This window comes from Rhinolophus ferrumequinum, chromosome 14 (genome assembly GCF_004115265.2).
Source record: "Rhinolophus ferrumequinum isolate MPI-CBG mRhiFer1 chromosome 14, mRhiFer1_v1.p, whole genome shotgun sequence".
In the NCBI taxonomy this organism is placed as follows: Eukaryota; Metazoa; Chordata; class Mammalia; order Chiroptera; family Rhinolophidae; genus Rhinolophus; species Rhinolophus ferrumequinum.
Window position 1 is genome coordinate 52975917 of NC_046297.1, and position 20870 is coordinate 52996786.

At 31.8% G+C, this 20870-nt stretch overlaps 1 protein-coding gene across 1 annotated transcript in view; it reads right to left on the minus strand.

The window, feature by feature from the left end:
* The window catches only part of CSMD3 (CUB and Sushi multiple domains 3), a 1093095-nt gene that overhangs the window by 948609 nt on the left and 123616 nt on the right, over positions 1 to 20870 (minus strand). The window contains exon 3 of the mRNA XM_033126920.1: positions 10933 to 11045. Within this exon, the coding sequence (XP_032982811.1) occupies positions 10933 to 11045 (113 nt within the window). The remainder of the gene's footprint in view (positions 1 to 10932; positions 11046 to 20870) is intronic.

Here is a 20870-nt window from a genome sequence, read left to right on the forward strand (position 1 = left end):
TAAAACAAACAAAAAATAGTACAAAAAGACAACATGAGAGACTGCTTGTACAAATAAATATAGATGATGAAATCCCTATGAAATCATGATGGTGTAGACTTATCTCACCCTATAGAAAGAGAGTTCAACAAATACCCTTCAATATAAAGAATGAAAAAAAAAGGAGAGAAAATAAAATCATCACTTTCCGATGATATTTGTGAAATTATCCAAAAGTATATATAGAATGTTATAGCTTATTAAGCAGCTTTAAAATAATACTAAATGTGGCCAATGCAAGTCTTGAAGTTTTTATATAGCATCTACCCATTTGAAGGATCTTCACATAATAATATTTCAAAGTACATTTTATTTGGAATTTAAAAAAAGTGATTGAAATTGTCTAAGATGTGTTTAATCCAAATGGTATGGTGGCAAAAAACTATATACACATGTTGAGAAATAATTCTCTATATGCCTCTTATGTTGTCCCCATCTTATAAGCAGAGGTATTTACTTTCCTGGTTCAGCAACAATAGGGAAATATCATCTCCCTCCAGAGGAGAGGGTCTGTTTACTTGCTGTATAATTATAGAAGATCTTAATTCTCTAAGTGAGAGCTTCTCTCCTATAGCACATCCCACTATGTATGTGGGCATCACCTGGCCCTCTACTCATTTCCCTGTGAGAATTGAGGCTCTCGGAACCTGAGCAACGTCTGATACTCTGGCTCTTTTTATTGCTATGTAATAATGTCCTTTGTCCCTGACTTAGGAATTTTGTCTTCTGCCAGCATCCGTGAAAGTGTGGCATGCTAACTTGCTACCTTTCAAGTAGGGCAAAATCTCAGAACCTTCACAATTCTGGACAGTATCTAACGTTTTTACAGATGGATCAGTCATTCTGTTAGTTATTTTTCCACTAGAAGAAAATGATTATATTTCATCACAATGATAAAGAAAATACCCCGTTATAGTTTGGCACATGTTGTTCTTTGATTCGAGGTATCATCTCTTCTAGCTAGCCGCAATGTCTGTAAAAAGATGTTTGTTCTTTGCTTCAAGGCCATTATGATTCTCCATAAAATTCCTATGAATTTTTGTTTATGCATTTACTTAAAGAGCTGTATTTAAGTAGTGAGTATTATTCACTTAATTTCTACACAAGACTTGGCATTCTTCCATTGTGCCCTCTTTTCAAGTCAGTTACAATCACTGCCTAGTCATGTTCCAGTTCTGTCTCTAGTATGTACTATCCTGTCAGCTTAGAGCTGCATTTCTTGAGTACTTCTCCTAGCCTCTGTCAGAGTTTTGACCTTTGTCATTGGAGCAGCATTGTGTTTGTGTGTTTGTGTGTACATGTATGAAAAGTGTCATTTCTTCCATTGGTTCAAGCTGAAAATGAATTACCCCATTGGCAGCATTGTGATTCCAGGGAAACCCTAGCTAAGGGTGTTCCTGCATAATTTATTTATTCCAAGTAACACTTGGGTAAATTGTCACATCTATTTACTTATTTGACAATACTCTAAGAAAGGCAAAACAAACAGCTGGATGTAATATTCCTTTTGAGAAAGTGGAAATTCAAAGAGTTTATATGATAGGACCAAACATTATAATATATATGGATATAAGGATATATTATTAATATACAATATTGACTATATATCATTATTATGTATTCAACATATTTATTATGATTATATCAATTATAACATTGAATAGGATATGTACAATATGTAATACCGTGTTTCCCCGAAAATAAGACCTAGCTGGACAATCAGCTCTAATGCGTCTTTTGGAGAAAAAAAATTAATATAAGACCCGGTTTTATTTTAAGACCGGGTCTTATATAATATAATATAATGTAATATATAATATATAATACTGGGTCTTATATTAATTTTTGTTCTAAAAGACGCATTAGAGCTGATTGTCCAGCTAGGTCTTATTTTCGGGGAAACATGGTATTAAATATTATCAATAAAAATAATATGTAATGTTGAATATGTAAGGTAGAACAACAAAGATACTAGCTACAATTTATTGAGCGTTGCTTATATGTCAGGCACTGCTCTGTGGATGTTGCATCATTAACTCCCTTGATCTTCCAAACAACCTTGTAGAATTGGTATTATATTACTCATTTTACATTAAGAAGAACTGAACTTCACAACATCTAAGTAATGAAGTCAGCATTACAAATTAGGTGTTGTAACACCATGTCCAGCATTTAAAAAAATATTTCCATTACCCTATGTTTATCGTTAAGAAGAAAGACATGCAGTCTAGTTTGTACACTTGAAACCTGTGTAATTTTACTAACCATTGTCACCCCAATAAATTTTAATAAAAAAGAAAGACATGCTATATTTAAAAAGCATTCATATTAAAATGTAATCATCTTTAAAATAAAAATCTGAAGCACACTGTAAGATTATAATTAAATTGTATTTACCTATGTAATAGCATATAAAGATGTGCTATTTACTGACCAGAGTAAGGACAAAAAACATCTAAAGAATCCATTAACTATATCTCCTTTTTTTAAAGGTAAAAATGGAGCCATTTAGGTTGGTTGATTATAAAATGTCTCTAACCTCCTGTTCTTTTATATTTTTGTGTCCTGTTTTTTAACTATCACTTAAATGAGTCTCTCAACATGATGTGCTAGGCAGAATTCTAAGACAGGCTCCAAGATTTCCACCCCTTTCCCATGAGTGTAGGTGGGAGCAATGGATATGATGGAAGAATTGACCCCTTCATAGCTTACATTATATGCCAATGGTGATGGGACAGTCACTCCTATGATTATGAGTATGTTATGTTATATAGGACCCCTTACTAGCCAACTGGTGAGGGAGGTAAAGTCAGAGACTTATGCTCCGGCTGAGGTAAAAGAACATCAGGATGTGAAACGCTTTTGGGAGGAGGAATCAAGGAACCACAAGCAGCCTGAACGAACTAAGAAAAGTCCCTGGTCAATACCTGGCAAGAAAATAGAGACCTCAATTATATCACTTTGCTGCAAAGACATACTCTACCAGCAACAAGTAAGCTTGAAATAGGACCCTGGTCTTTGGTGTAATCTCAGAGTTAGCCAACACCTTGACTATAGACTTGTGAGATGCTAGCTAAGAACCCAAGCTGATCACTGCCCAGACTTCTGATTTACAGAACTGAGATTATAATGTGTGTTATATTAGTCCACTAAATAGTAGTAATTTGTTATGCAGAAGTATAAAACCAATACAGATGGAAATTATCATTTTGTGGGGGAAAAAATGCCTTTTAATATCCCTATGAGAATGGACAGGTACAATGAATTATTGCATAAAGCATAGCTAGTGATGAGTAGTGCTTGAAAGTTATGACCAAAAGAGCACACTCTTCAAAATCTGTTTGTAGGATAAGAAATAAAGTCTTCAGCTGGAGGCGCAGTGAAAGAACCAAAAGTATTAAGGGTCTCAGATATGACAGATAACCAATGAAATTATTATAAATGCAAATGAATATTAAGAAAACTATTTAGATTACATTATTTTAACTACATATTTGGAAATATTATCATTAGTGTAATAATTAGATAAAAAATGAGGAGTGACAAATGAATATTTAGTTTCCTGAATAATATTAAATGTACCACAAATGGTGCCTTGCGGTCAGTTCACATTCTGTTACAAGAGGAAGCATCAACACATTGTTCAATGTTATTAATTAATATGGCTTCAAATTAGCTTCTTGCATTCCTTTAGATTTTTGATTATTTATTTCCCATATACGTTAGCCTGCTATGACCTTGCAAGAAATAAATCCCCCACCCAACTATGATCATGTGAAAAACATGCTTTTTCTTTTCTGACTGTGATACTCCATTAAGTAAGATTTTGACAACATTTTCCCACATTCATTTACATTGCAGTTTCACTTTTTTAAAATTTGATTTAAAGGGAATACAAAATCTAAAAAATATTCTAGATAGGATAACAGCACATTGCATAGAAAAAGTATAATTTTTATTGAAATGTTGAGGCGTTTTGTAAATTATGTTATGTGATGTGGAATGGGAAAATTATAAAAAATACATCTTAAGGCTGAGAGTTGTGTAACAAGTACTGAAAATGAGATTTGATAACATAATTATTTCTCCAAGAAGAAAAATAATTTTATTTAATACAATATGTATATTCATTGAATCAAAATGATTGATACTGTTTACTATTCCTATTGAAATATTTGATTTGCACATTTTATTTTACGGTAGCTATGTTTACTTTTTTATGAAATTAAATGTTACCCTGTTAAATGCATAATTCTTATAAGCAAGAAACCACTTTAAATTTAGTTTTCTGTGATATGTTATCATACTTAAAAACAAATAATACACATAATATATTTTTCTAATGACATTTTGGTAGGGGAAAATCTAGATAAATTCACAAATTAATTTCTTAAATAAGCTTGTACTATACTTTTCTTTTAAACCATAGTTGTTTGCTATCAGTTATAACAACTTATTACAATGTATGGCCTTTGAATCTATGCAACACAAAACATGTCTTTGACATATAATTGGAATCTTGAATTAATCAGTTTCAATTAAACTTAATTCTAGCACTCATATCAAAATGATAAATTATAGCAGGTGACAAATATGACACATTTAGCAACATATATAAAAGAAAGAAATTCAATCTGAAATGAGATTATGTACTAAATTTAAGCATGTTATTCCTGGAGAATAAATACAATCTTGAATGCCGTCCCATCTTTTCCACATGAAGCACAAACATGAAGTAGGTCATATATAACTGACTTAAGCAATTTTTCATTTTCAGCTTATTTTTCTTTTTATGCTGTATGAGCAGTTGTATATTTTTTAAAATGCTTCATAAAGAAAAGATTTTCTTCAAGAAAGTAAAAATTTTAAGCAAAGAAAATATTAATAAAAAGTAGAAATATTTGTATGTATCATTTATGGTTTTTCTGAAATAAAAGGCCAAACACTTTCCTAAACCATATTCATCTAATGTAGTTATCTGTGAATATCATAATTTCTAAACATAGCCAATGTCTGCCTTTCAATACATTCAATAGAGTTTTAATTCTTTGAAAGAGGCAGATGTATTTAATCTTTCCTTATTACCGATAAAATTATTAGATATCCTGTTTATCCATTGACTTTAACAAACATCTATTAAGTGCTTGCAATGTTGCAGGATTGTGCTGAGTTAGGCGACATGTTTACAAAACAAGTAAAATACATTCTACACCCTCAAGTTTCTCACAGATTAGTGTGAGCAAAACGTACAAAATGGTAGAATATAGTATGGTGATAAGCTGTGTACATATCTGACACATAGAGAAAAGATTATTGAGCATTGTTGGGCTCAATCTTGGATCCCATAAATGACTTTCTGGAGTTGATTAAGGTCTACACATAGTCTGAAAGGATAAGAAATAAGCAGGCCAATCAAAGAGGTGTATATATGGTATTCTGAGCAAAAGAGGGAGATTTAAGGTAGAATAGTTTAAATAGCATAGTATATATAGAAATTTGATACATGTTAATGTGACTGTCTCATGAACTGAGGCAAACAGTGGTGGGAAACAAGGCTGCGACCTAGCTAGTTGTAGAAGTTGGGTGTGCTACACTGTGCAGAAATGGGAAATGTTTAAAGTGTTATGACTCAATGTCTAAAAGCATTCATAACATTGATAGTACTATAGAATTTTTGCTGTAAGCACATTGAAAGTGATTTGTGTCTTTCTGGGTAATAAATGTAAAATAACTTGAAAGTTAATAAATGTTTGTATAAACCCAACCAGATCCACATATTCCTTACAACACTGTTTTTTAATTCCATTTTGAAGATGATATTTAAAGAAAAGGCTGATTTGTGTCATTCTCTGGTTTAGGATTTTGAACACTTCTCACTGTTTAAAGTAGAGAGAAAACACTCATGACTTAGATAGATGGTCAATTTATAATCAGGGTGTTTCAACACCAAAGTAGGCTGGCTCGACGGATCCCTAAAGGCAAAAGATTTTAATTTGACCAAGAAATAAAAAATGCCTTTGCATGTCTGACATCTCTTTGTATTGTGTTTTTTAAAATACAGTATTACTCATTTATTATTAGAAATATTTAAGGTGAAGATCCTATTACTTCTTTTATGAAGTTAACATACCTTTATTGCCAGCACACTATATAGGTAATTTTATTATAAATTTATCTTGCCACAATTCAACCGTCTTGCCAGAAGCATCATTGACACGATTCTAAGTTGTAAGTTCTCTATTTAATTGCTTGATACTGCAGTATAAATTTTTAAACTTTAGGAAGTGAAAATAACCCCTAAAATTAAAAATAATTAAAGTCATTTGACCTTCTCTAAGGTAAACTTTTAATAAACATGTGTGACAGATAACTAAATAGAGTAGTAAATAGTATAAATATTCTTTTGTATGTCAAGTATTTAAAAAAGTCAAATAAAATATGTCACACACAATATATGCAAGTATATATTTCAGCTTTTATGATACATAATGTTTTAATACACATTATGAGTAATTATTAGTTTATAATGCTCTTTTGTACCAAATTTTATGTGGTAATATCAATTTAACTCTAAATGGAATTATAGTTTATAGTTATATATAAAATAAGTCTTCAAAATGTATACAGTTTGTATGTGTAAGGCATTTAAACATTTTTTTTTATATTAAGTTTAGTGCTTTGTTAAATTCTTATTCATTATAATTTTTCATTTAATTTTTAGGGAGAGACATAAAATCTTTACCACTGTAACTATAACAAAGAAATCACTCAATAAATGATACTGAAGAGTAGTAGTGTTATTAGCCAAACTTTTATATTTCTGAAATAAAATGCGAAAATGAATTAACAGTATATTTGCTTAATATGAGCCTTTTATCCCTATAATTTTTTAGTTACTTAGTCATACACATCAACAATCATTATGGCATAATAACTACCTGGTGTTTGAAGTGGATTTCAAGGCTATATTATTATTTTTATGTCTGTTTCTGGTAATTGAATTGGCTCACTGATACCTGCTGAAATTATTCATTCACATTTTCCAAACATTAATCACTTATATAATATGTCATAATATTTAATTAGTACATATTATAGGTATAAAATCTACTATATGTATGGATTATATTATTTTGTTTGCATAATAAATTAATCTAAAATGATAAGGTATTCCACGGCATATAACCATATGCTCTTTCACCTATATGAGTGATTATATATTTTTTTAAAGTAAAAATTTACAAGAACTCAATTACACAAAAAAACTCCATAGACACTATAATATAATTTGAATTCTGTTTGGCAGATCTAGAAAGACGTAAGAAAATTTCCCACCATGTGGTTCATAGAACAGAGATGTTACTACTTTTATCCTACCAAGTTTTGAAAAATAGTTGTATGAATATTCAATGTAGCATACACCAATGTTTCTCAGTTTTTTTTTTTTTTGTTTCACAGAATTTTCACAGTAATTTACTCATTTGTTTTATTAGCACTAACAAATATATGAATCCAAAGTTCTGTGAAACAAACTTTGGAAAAATAGTGACAAAGTAAAGTATATAGTATACAATAATAATGAAACATAAACATATGTTTATAATGAAACATAAATATCTATAAGCTAGATATTAATGTGGAAATTTTTCCATAGACATTTATAATTGACAGCTTCGACATCAAAAAGTTTTAAAGTATTTTCAGTGAATTGTTAAGAGCTCTTAAACTTGATCAAAGTTTGTGAAATAGGGGCATCAGCCTCCACAGTTTTAAAATAAATGGGTTGAACTAGTGCACTATAAGTTTGTAATAACAGAGAAGTTTGTGAAGATCACAGACTGATTTACATTTATCGATTTTTTTACTTTGGATTTGTAATTAGAATTAGAGTGTATATTTTAGGGCTTCACTCCAGAGTCTTCTTCAGGATATGTAATTGGAGTCAAGAACTCCACATTTTAACACATTTTCCAGATGATTCTGAGGCATGTGTCTAATGATGGCAGTTTGAGAAACACAAATAAGTGTACACATATCACTAATAAATGGAGATCTCACAAATTCTAATCCAAACGACAACATCTCGGGAAAGTTTAAAAGATGAAGAATAGAATAAATGATTACGTAGAGGGAAATGAAATGAAAATTAATGAGATTCAGACATTAGGCTCATCTTGGAAAAAAAACTAGCATGCAAGTATAAACGTAGAAGAAATGTCCAGATTAGTAATTTAATTTTATTTTAGCATGGGTAGAGTCCAGAGTTATAGTTTGAGGTAACTGTAGGTGATGACCTGGATCCAAAGTACAGGAGAGGTGAAGTACAGGCTTTCAAATTTCAAACTGAGGTTTCTGGACTTCACAATATGCCAGTTGGCCTTGACAGTCTCACTGGCCATAGTTAAATAAGTAAACATTTACTTATTTATTACTTATTTGTAACTACCCCCTCTGCAAACTGTTATATAGTGTGTAGCACATGCTGTAGTAGCACAAATGACAAATGAGGCTTACCCTTCCCACCAACCCCTGCAACAACAACAAAAAATCGCTGTAAGCTGTGAATATGTCAGGACTGACTTTGCAGATATAATTAAGGACTAACATAGGGAGATTAGCCTTGATTATCCACATGGGCCCAATCTAATTATGTAGGCTCTTAAAAGCCAAGAAACTTCTACAGCTGACATCAGAGATGTTAGGGTGGGATAGGGGAAGGGGAGAAGGTAGTAGAGAGATGTATGGGAAGAAGAAGGCAGACAGATTCCATGTATGAAAGGGACTCAATGTTCCCATTGTTGGCTCTCAGATGTAGGGCCCAAGTACAAGGAAGAGAGAGGCTTCTAGGAGCTATGGACAGTAGATTCTTTTCAGAATCTTCTGACAAGAGCCCAACCAGCTGACCTTTGTATTTCAGCCTTGTAAGACCCTGAGCAAAGAAACTAGTAGAGACCACCCAGGACTTCTCACCTACAGAACTGTGAGATAATACATATCTGTTGTTTTCATCTGCTAAATTTCTGGTCATTTGTTAAGGTGGCAATATAAAACAAATAACATCGTAAAAGATACTCATCACAAATCAATGCCTAGTGCCTTATATTTTAAGTCTGGGCCTCCCACACATACATTTAAATGCCATGAAGATATATAAGTCCATTTCACTGAAGCAGAAGTGACAGGTAGAAATTTAATGTTGTGCATGTAGAAACAATGGAGAACTATGAAAATATTTTTTGGTATAGTTCATAAAACTAGACAGTCAAACCAGAAAACATGGCAACATCATAATTCATCTTCCAAGTTACTACATTTTCAGTACACTTAGCCCTTACTAAAAGAATAAACTAACCTAAAATATCTTTATGCTTTGATGTAGAGACAGGTTTTCTATTAAGAAGACTTTAATATAAAATTGTTGTATTACTAACTCCTTCAATGTTGCCAAAATAACACTACTTAAAATAAAACCTTTGTGTTTATAGTATTTTAAACTATGAATTAAGTTGCCAAGATGAAAATATTCAACTATCTTGAAAGCACCTTAGAAAAATAATGATTATTACTATCACAATGGAGGAAAATAAGTCTTGAAATGCATCCTCCCTTGCTAGACAAAAGACAGTTCAGAAATGTATTAAGTAGAAAATAGTGCTCAAAACTGCTGCAAAATGGCATTATTTAAAATATAAAAAAGACTACTTTTTTACGCAATTGTTTGCTAGAGGGTATTTTTACTCTCTAGTGAGAAAGACAGCATTAGATGAAATGTTTAGTTTCAAACTTTCCCTACATGCAAACTGTTAACCTTTATACAAAGCAATTCTATTTTATATGAGCTTGTTTTCCAGTATGCTCTTTAAACATATCGTATTTGGTGTTATTATGTGCTTTAGAAAGTATCCGCCCTGCTACTATGTTTGTGTATCTCTTATGACAATATCAGATCCTGTGTGACGCATTCTCGTAACATGGTCCTGGGGAGGTGAGGTGAAATCTGATACACTATTCCTATTGGTAATGGAGGGGTTCTTACCTAAACTAGGTGAAAATGTTATTGTCAAATCACATAGAGAAGAAATTTTAAGTCTATGTCCTCTATCTGAAACCCTCAGGGATAGATTATTGTGCCATCAGAATTTTTTCACATTTTGAAAAAGAAAAACATGCAGATTCTGTGCATTTTTAACAGCTTCAGCAGAACCTGTGGTACCAACCCATTATCACACAATATTTCTGTAGTGAACATATGAGTTGCCACACTATGTGGAATAAGTAAAGATTATAAATGGCCTCCAGTAAGTTCAGGTCTTGTTTTGATGCCAAATGAGTTTGTACCAAATTTCTATACAAAAACCTTCAGTTGCAAGGGCTTTTTGGTTTTCCTCCTTGTGGTTAAGGAATTATGGATCTCTGGAACTGGAAAGCCTGGTTTAAAATGGATGATTAATTCTTGTCTCTTAAGGGACTTTTTCTCTTGACTCCAACTTGCAGAGAAGACTGACAACTAATTTGTTTTCTTGCAGAGAGACAGAGCACAGAGAATGGGGTGGGGTCCCTAATGCCTGAATCTCAAATCAGGACTAGTTTGCTGTTACTCTCACATTTTATTCCCTTTTGTTAATCTCTAACACTGTGGTCTCATCTCCGAAAAAGTTTCAAAGGAAAGACTTTTCTATGTCTAGGCCCACAGATGTGAAACATTAAAGTGCACTAATTCTAGCATTTTATTATATATTAACGATTAACAAGAAAGTGAATCTTGGGACAGGATTTGAGATAACAGGATGAACTGTATCTTCCTTTTGGGTGATTCTTCCATTTCCACCCTGAATAATTTTGGTTTGACTACATTAGACTGAACAGTGGTCCTCTCATATTATCATCACTTACCTTCATAATATACTTTAAACCCATGAGCACTAACTGCAAAGTCACTGGTCAAACGTAGTGAGAACACAGATTTGGTACTTGTCACTGGTGGTGGCAGATGGAATCCTGTTAACCTAAAAACAAATGAAATTACATGTTAGAGTCATAGACATTTTACCTAGTAGAGTTCAAAGAGCATTAAAAGTCAATTTATCAAATCCCCAAGCTTTGTATAAATAAATATATATGTATATATACACATTTATTACACGATGATTAGAATTCACTCATCAAAAGCAATTGCTGTAATATATGTATAAATATATTAATTTATTATTTATTTATGTATATGTGTGTATTACTGTTTATTGTATCTATCCTATATGTCACCTATATGAAAATACTGATTAATTCAAACTTTGGGAAATGAGATATGGTAGTATGTGTTTGTGCATATTTTATGCCACTGATTTTAACAACTGAACATTTAGAAGACATTTTTGTCAAAAAATTGTTTTCCAGATAGTTTAAAATACATGTAGAGTATATACACAAGAATATTACTCTGCTACAAGAAAAGATGAAATAGGGCCATTTGTTACAACATGGATGGATCTTGAGATTATTATGCTAAGCAAAATAAGTCAGACAGAAAATGTCAGGAACCATATAACTTCATTCATATATGGGATATAAAACTGAAGGCAACAAAGAAACAAGACAAATAAAGAAACAAAAACTCATAGACACAGACAATAGTTTAGTGGTTACCAGAGGGTAAGGGGGAATAGGGGTGGTACCTCAGGGTAAAGGGAGTCAAATATATGGTGATGGAAGGAGAACTGACTCTGGGTGGTGAAGACATATTGTGATATATATATGATGTATTATAGAATTGTACACTTGAAACCTATGTAATTTTACTAACCATTGTCACCCCAATAAATTTTAATTAAAATAAAGAAAAGAAGCTCTTTCATATATAAATGCCATTAGTTACTTTTCTTCACAAGAGTCCATGTTATCATTTAATGTTTATGTGTGTGATTAGTTGTTGAGCATCTCTTTTCTTTGGACATGAAGCTTTGTGAAGTCAATGCTGGAACTCAGTAGTTTATCACCAGAGCTTTCATGCAATGCATACCCTGTCAGAGATCCTCAATAAATAGCTGTTAAATTAATGAACTGATGTGGTAGGAGACTGTGAATACCAACAGAACACTTTCTTTCTCAAACCAAACTTTGTGTTCTTGAAACAGTGTTCTCAAGAATCATAAGAATGTAAAGGAACTCCAATTATTAAGAAAATTCAAATAGTCTATGTAAAGACTCTTATTTTTTACCATGTTATCAAACTCAGAAATTAAAGATAGATCATATATCTTATGTATATCCATTTGAAATACCATTCAGGATGTAACTATATAGTTTTAAATCTTAGTTTTCAGGTAACTTTAATATGATTTGTATCTTTAATATGAGTTAAAAATTACAATATTTAAATGTACATGTATTTCACCTGAACTTAAGCATACTATTTTGTGGATAGGCATATTTTCCATAGAATCATTTGCATTGATTCAAATACTTGTGAAATTTAGTATTACATATATGTAATATATAATTTATAGTTAAATTATTACATTATCAGTTATATTTCTTTTATATTGATATATGATAAAATTGCATAGTGAATGGCATTTTATGTTCTTTTGAAAAGAATACCAGAATGTAACCCTGTATTCTTTGATTTACAATTGCAGAAATCATCGCTCAGACATGATCAGTAAACTGTTTAATTAATACAGCTGGTAGGCAATAGACCAAAAATAAACTTCTAACTTGAATATTTTTCTTTTCCCACTGTGATTTTTTTTCATGAGGGGAGAATGCATATCTAATTCATCTTTATTTCTCCACAATGGTCATATAAATTTCTTAACAAATGTTTGGAATAGGGAACGACACAATTTTACCCACATGATAGCTTTAAGCATCTGAGGCCAGTATAACTGTATCACGATGTTAATCATTGATTTAAAAGCCAGGAAAGTAATAAAAACCACTGTCTATACTTGTTGATACCTTTATAGCAAATATTACCAGTGGTGAGCAGACTTTTCCCTACTGGGAAAAACTAAATAAGATTAGTCAAAAAATATATCAGGGGAAAGTCTAGAAATCATGCAATGTAAATTCCCTTCAGATGTTATTTTTAATAAAAGTTAAAAATTTAGGAAAAGTGGCCAAGAAATAGTATTGAAATGTATTATTTGCTAAGTAGTGAGTTTGTTTTATGCCATCCCAACAACCAACATTTTCTCTCACCATAAATATGGTACTTGAAAATGCATGAAAGCTCAGATTAATGGACAGCCATTTCTCTTACTACATTTAGCTTCATGAAAATTTGCAACATTTCCTCTATTTTTTTTTATATTTCACTGTTATGAATGTTTTGTCAAAGACCAGGACTAGTTTATGACCATTGTTCCAGAAGATTCTTACATGTGACAGGATGACTCAACATGTCAGTTGTTTCATTTAGCATTTAATAGTTTCTCATTTATAACCCCTATTCTCCCTTCACCATAATCCCACATACACCCCAATCATATCTTAGTATTTTGTTTTTCACTAGGTGAAACACTAATTAGAGGCTGTTCTATGTTTTAAAAATCACAAACTTAGAATGATCCTATCACTTCTCATGGCTCCTTTTAGATGAAAACATTCCTTAAGTGTTTCCTCTTAACAAATGTTCAGAAACATTAATGATATTTCACATTGTAAGCAGTAACTAGTTACAAAGAGAATTAAATGATTATCATAACTATATCAATGACTAATATGAATAGTAATAAAGTATTTTGTAATTAATGCAAATGTGATGCAAATTTAAATTATAAGAAAGTCATTTTAAATGTTAATGCATATGTTCATTAAATAATAGGCTCTGCATTAAAGTATTTTTTAAAAAAATTAATGGCAATTAACGTGACGTTTTACAGTTTGATGTAATAGAAGCAGTCAAGGTTCATGGAAAAGAATGGTACCTGTCTTAGTGTGTAAATGTTTATCGATTTTTAACAGTGAGGTGTTATTATTTCTGGAAGACTTGAAAATCAAGTATGACTAGATTTATACTATCTCTAACAATGTAATCAAAGAGCTCTTTAAGAATACATGTATATATTTAGTGTGCCTATCAGCTGATTACAATATTTTAAAATTGAATTAAAATAATTAATGTAAAAAACACAGTTTTAAATTAAAGGCTATTAGCATATTTCTGCTTATAATTAGATGGGGGAAAACAGACATGGAATGTGGTAAAAGACAGAGAAGGAGAGAGGGCCTTATTTAAAAATAAAAATGCTAACATGACCCAAATCCCAGAATTTTGTGATTGTTAAATAAGAGAATCTAATATGGAATGCCCTGGCATATTTTCTGGGACCGAAGAAGTAGCCACTAAAAGTTAATTTCGTTAGTGCTATGACTCAAAATCCACTGCCCTTTCATCTGTACTCTGTATCACGCGATGGCTGAGATAAATTGTATTATAGCAGCATCCTCTAAGTGATTTCTCGTTACTTACAGTAGGATTTTTGGATAGGAATTATCTTATAGTCTTGCTTCGGCTATACAGTTCTTAAACATAACCCAGGTGATATACAAAGAATTCTCTGCTGAAACAAACTCTTAACCTATTTAATTTCAAAATGAATGGGGAAAACACAGGAACAAGTAGATATTTAAAGTAACGACTGTTCTGTAAGAATAAATTATGCATACTCTATTGATATTGGGGTACATGAGGCACAACACAATAATTCATGGTTATGTCAAGATGGCAGTAATTGTACTATTAAAGGAAAAGATGGCTGTGGCAATATTTGAAAAATTATATCATTTGCAGAGAGTAAATGAGCTGAAGCTTCTATCAAATATGAAATCCCAAAGAAGGCATCATACGTGAGAAAGGCAAATTCACAATGTTAGGGCCATGTGCTAGGTAGAGATATAGAAATGGAAAACGGAATAGATACTGACATGCATATGGATATGGATAGGGATTAAGGGAGATATAGATGGAAATGACTATGAAAACAGTAAACCTATAGATAAATAGGGAGGCAACCAGCATCCATTTCCACTGTTTTCTATTTTTCCCACTATATTGAAGTGCCTTTAAATTTTAGAACTATACTTACCAGAAAACGTCTCTTTGTCATTGGTGTTCTCTGTTAGATTTGCCAATGAAAGCATTTCCATAAGATTTGGAGTGTCATTTAAAATTGTAAGCCACCAATATGTCTTGGCAGGTAAATGCATGGACTGCAATGTGTGTTAGAGTGGAGGTGTTTCCAGGATTCTTTGTTTTTTTTCAAAAATTAAAGTTTATTGGGGTGACAATGGTTAATAAAGTTACATAAGTTTCAAGTGTATAATTCTGGACTACATCATATATATATCACATTGTGTGTTTACCACCCAAAGTCAGTTCTCGTTGTTCAAAACAATTTTTTGGGTGCTGCAAAAAATTGAGCTCATCACGGTTGTTTCCCCGCAATTTCTGCAAATTTCATTTTCCTCACATTTAGTGAAGGTTTTCCCTGGCTTTCACGTCCCAGCTTTAAACTCAGAATTATTATTATTAAATCTTTTTCTGCTTTAAGTATTTCAGAATTATTTTTCTCTTTGTCTGAACCCTGAGATGCACAAATACTATAAAACTTCTAGCCAACAAAGAAAATGTTTTCTTCTCTCCAAAACTGCTTGAGAATGTCCTCAACTCATTACATCTAGAATCACGCCATCTACATAAAACTCATTCTTTCCAGTGACCTTGGAGTTTCAGCTTCAGGATCAATGTTTCATCCAGGAACCATGCAATATATTACTAGATTTTTTTTTTAATTCAACATTTTCAACTTCTCTATCTGCTGCGTATACTGCCGACTTCTCTAATGTCTGCTTCCTGATCCTCTTTTTTTTTCATTCATTGAATCATTTATCTTTAAAGCTGTAAATGACCACAATTCCAAAGGCAGTCTAGTTGAACCACTGAGAAAACCTGATGTACAGAAAAGATAGACAATTAATCAATGTCAAAAATTTGAACCCATTTTCCAATGCCCCACCTTGCCAAAACACCTGCAATTATTAATGAACATATTGTTTCCAAAGTTTGGGGTTTTTAAGATGCACTTGAAGTTACTGACTATGAGTATGGATGCTATGTGTATAGTATATAATTGGAAAACATATATTCTGCTTATCAGCAATTTAATATTGGGGAAAGTATTTCATCCAAATAAATTCGGTATAAAATGAGGTTAATACTAGGAATTGTCCCATTGTAACAATGCGAGAATTAAATGGGATAATACTTGTACAAATTTTGCATGGTGCGTAACACATGCTGAATATTACTTTTCCTATAATTATTTTGATAATGAACCTATGCAGGGCTCATCAATTTAATATAAACATATTAAGTAATAAGAGTTGAGTGGACTTCCTAGAGTAAATCTCGATGTTAGAATAAATCTCATTTGCTATTGTGTGGCTTTCGGCAGCTAATTTCCCTCACCTTCTGTTTCCCAATGAGCAAAAATGTAGATGAAGGTCTTAAAAACCTACCATTTAAGTTCTTGTCAGTTTTAAATAAGTTAATACAAGAACGTCACTTGGAACAATGTCTGGATTTACCAAGCACTACAAAAGTATTTGCTACTATTGTTATCCACTCTTGATGACAGATGTAACAATTAGAAAGTTATCAGAATTTTATTCCTGTAGCATCCAATGATTGATACTTACAATAAACTTGGATTATTTGAACAAGTCTAGTCCCTCAAATATATGCTATTAGGCTTTCCTAAATTGTTGATTTTTTTCTTTCCTCCAATTTTAGCATTCGTAGAACTTTTGATTATGTTGTACATAAAATTAGCAAAGACCAATTATATGCTGTTTGCTTAAGGTAAGTTTAAGGCAAAACTATGACGAAGAAAGAGATAAGAGCCTTATTACATCCCCAGTCATTAATAGAGATTTTCAATTAGGAAGATGGAGGGAGAAAGAAAGGGAGAGGGGGAAGGATACAAGGAGGGAGGAAGAGACAAAGAGATGAAGGGACTGGACAAAAACACCTGTGTCTTTAGGAATTTGTAATTCCTGAGATTGAGCCAAGTGATACCCCCCACCCCCACAAATCCTGAAATCCTTTTTGGTACATTTCAAAGACACATACAGTATTATACACAAGTTATTATATGAATTTAATTATATTTCTTTATGGGTCCTCTACATTCAGTAAAAAATTAATAAATAAACATGACTTTAGAAATGGATACTTTGCTTTCTTCCATACCGACAACTCTTTGTTTGAGCCATTCATCCAATGCACATCAATAAGAATTCAATTAAAAATTAATGACTCTTTCTATTTCCCAGAAAAGCATTAAAGATGATCTCTCAGATTTAGCCAAACATGAAGTTTATATGATGGATATTATTTATCTATGTATTTAAAACACGTGTATATTAGAAATGTAGAATTTTAATTGTCTTTTTTTCCAGGCATTAAAAATTTTGCTTTAAAAAAAGAAATGACTGTACATTCAATCAATGTCCCCACATAGATACATACTATATATACATACTCTATATTCTTTATGACATGTTCTACTGATGAAGACAAACTGTACTTTTAATTAAACTAAAAGGATTATAGTAATGTTTTGGAGATTCCATGCCACTCACCAGGATTATGGACTTAGATATGTAAAAAATGTATTAACAAGTAATATTATATGGTACGTACCATGTTTCCCCGAAAATAAGACCAAACTGGAAAATAAGCCCTAGCATGATTCTTTTCAGGATGCTCGTAATATAAAATAAGCCCCACCATATTTCCCTGAAAATAAGACCGGGTCTTCTATTAATTTTTTTGGATGCTCCAAAAGACGCATTAGGGCTTATGTTATATTACAAGCATCCTGAAAAATCACACTATAGCTTATTTTCTGGTTAGGTCTGATTTTGCGGGAAACATGGTAAATTAATAGAGTACTGCAATTAGAGATTTTCAAATATACAGAGGTCTGGCAATTAAGTTCACGAACTTGTTTTCAATGTTGTTGCTAACCTTTTTTGATATCAGAGAGATTATTCATTATTAATTTGTACCAACTGGACAACAGTTAACCAAGTTACCTGAAAAGGCTGCGTGAAAAAGTTAGAGGAAAACGAACTGAACTTTTTGACAACAATTTATGGCTCTTGCATCATGACAATGCACCAACTCACATGTACTGTCTGTGAGGAGTTTTTAGCAAAATAACTATATTGGAACACTCTCCCTACTCATTTGATCTGGCCCCCGATGACTTCTTTCTTTACCCCAAGATACAGGAAATATTGAAAGGAAGACATTTTGATGGCATTCAGGACATCCAGGTTAATACAGTGACAGTTCTGATGGCCATTCCAGAAAAAGATTTCCAAAATTGCTTTGAAGAGTGGACTAGGCACTGGCATCAGTGCATAGCTTCCCAAGGGGAGTACTTGGAAAGTGACCGTAGTGATATTCAGCAATGAGGTATGTAGACTTTTTCTAGGATAAAGTTGCGAACTTCATTGTCCTACCTCATAGATTTATGCTGGTGATGATTATGGTCTGATGAAGACATACAATTTAATCTATATATTCTAAAATTTAGAAAAGTGGTGACTTTTTCAGAACAGTTTTTTTTTTCTGTTTTTACGTCATTTTTATTTTATTTTATTTCAGCGTTGTTGGATAGAAGCAGTTGAGGACATAACTACTCTTACAAGATGTACATGTCCATTAGTTATAACCATTGTGCCCAACACCACTTTCACAAAAATTTTCACAACTGCCTTTTGAGATTCTCCTTCTCTCTCTCTCTCTCTCTCTCTCTCTCTCTAAAACAAACACACAACTGGTGAATGCATAACATTCTGAAAACTTTTTTTCATGATACAGACATACAACTGGTGAATGCATAGCATCTTGCAAACTTTCTATGATCATCTTAGGTTAAATAAAATTATAATTTGTCTTCATTGGAATACATCATAGAGAAAAATTAATATGAGAATGCAGTGACACAGAACATATGTGCAGTCATTTCTCTACATAATTAGTGAATTTGGACATGATTTATGAACTAATTTAGTGCTATCAAATGATAATTTTTAATGTTGAAAGCAAAACTATTCAGTCCATTAATCTATTATTTGAAAATAATAATCATAATTTTGATCCAAACATTTTAAATTGGCCAACTGGTTAAAATTGAATAATAAATTACTTCATATCCTGTTATGAACTGCTTTACTGTATATAAAACTTTTTTTAAAAATCACCCTTTTACATTATCAAGATAAAGAATTGTAAAACTTTCCACTTTATAACACTGAAGATGATCAAGTTCAATAAATATTAGCAAACATAGTTAATTATATAAATGTTCGATTTTTTTTTTAGAAATAATGTCTATATATCTTGATGTTTAATTTTCAATACCTTAGAGATTCTTGAGTGATACTTACTAACATGGAAATTATCAATTAATGATATTTTAGTAAACTAACAAATGTATGTAATTTAATTTTAATAAAATGTGGAAATGTGATATGAAGTTGCAATAGATGAGGCACTATGATTCTTCTTTACCTGTTTTAAATATTAGAAACAGTAATATATGATTTTTTGCATTATTAGTAAGTTAAAACTATGACAAAATTAGAGTGATTGGAACCAAGTAGCTCATTTTAATTATTTAACATTTCCTTGATAACTATGGTAGAAACTGATTGGGACAATTAAAGTACATTTTTTAAAACACTATATTTAAGGAGAACATTTAAGAATCATGTTGCTTTAAAAGTTAATAGGTTGCTAGATGGGCGGGAGGGGTGGGGGTAGGGGGGAGGGTGAGGGGATTGGAGGGCAGTTGGTGACCACAGGATGGCCACTGGTTTGAAAATTAATCTGGGGAACGTAATTTGGTGGTTACCAGAGGGTAAGGGGGTTGGGGGGTGGGGGATGAGGGTGAGGGGGATCAAATGTATGGTGATGGAAGGGGAGCTGACTCTGGGTGGTGAACACACAGTGTGATTTATGGATGATGTGATACAGAATTGCACACCTGAAATCTATGTAATTTTACTAACAATTGTCACCCCAATAAATTAAAAAAAAAAAAAGTTAATAGGGTTCCCCTGTGAGAAGGTAAGTTAAGGTAACCATTAATCCTGCATGGACGGAATAAAAATAGTGAATTCTTTCTATAAAACTAATAGATAGCCAAATGTCTACAATTTTTTTCCAAGTTGGGACACCTTTGAAAACACCTTGTTAACAATTGCACTGGGAAAAGAGGCAAAAAACACACAATATTGTCCTGGGACTCAAAATGTTTTCTCCCCAACTAATAGCCAATGATGTATCAGACACTATAAAGAATTAAAAAAAAAGTCATTATCTATATTCAAAGTGGTATATAATCATCTATAAAATATGAATTAGAGTTAAGGGAGTATATTTTATTTGAAGTAAGTGTGTATTCTAATATGAAAAATTTAAAGAGAGTAAAATAAATATCTATAGACAAATGCTAGTGACTATGTCATAATAAAAATAACAACAACAACCTGAGTATTTGCTTATTTACATCTCCATTTGTCAAGCTCCTTCTACTTATGTGTCATGGATAAAGTTAGAATAGCATAAAATAGATTTTTGGAAAAACAATCTGTTTACGACTAAAAATCACAATTTCATTATGATATTTCAAAACTTAGTATGTCCTAGTTATTGAATTCGTAATGCTTACCCAAGTTCAAATAATTTTATATTATAACATAGACATTATTTCTTTTTCTTGAGGAAATCTGTATAACTCTGGAATTTGGAT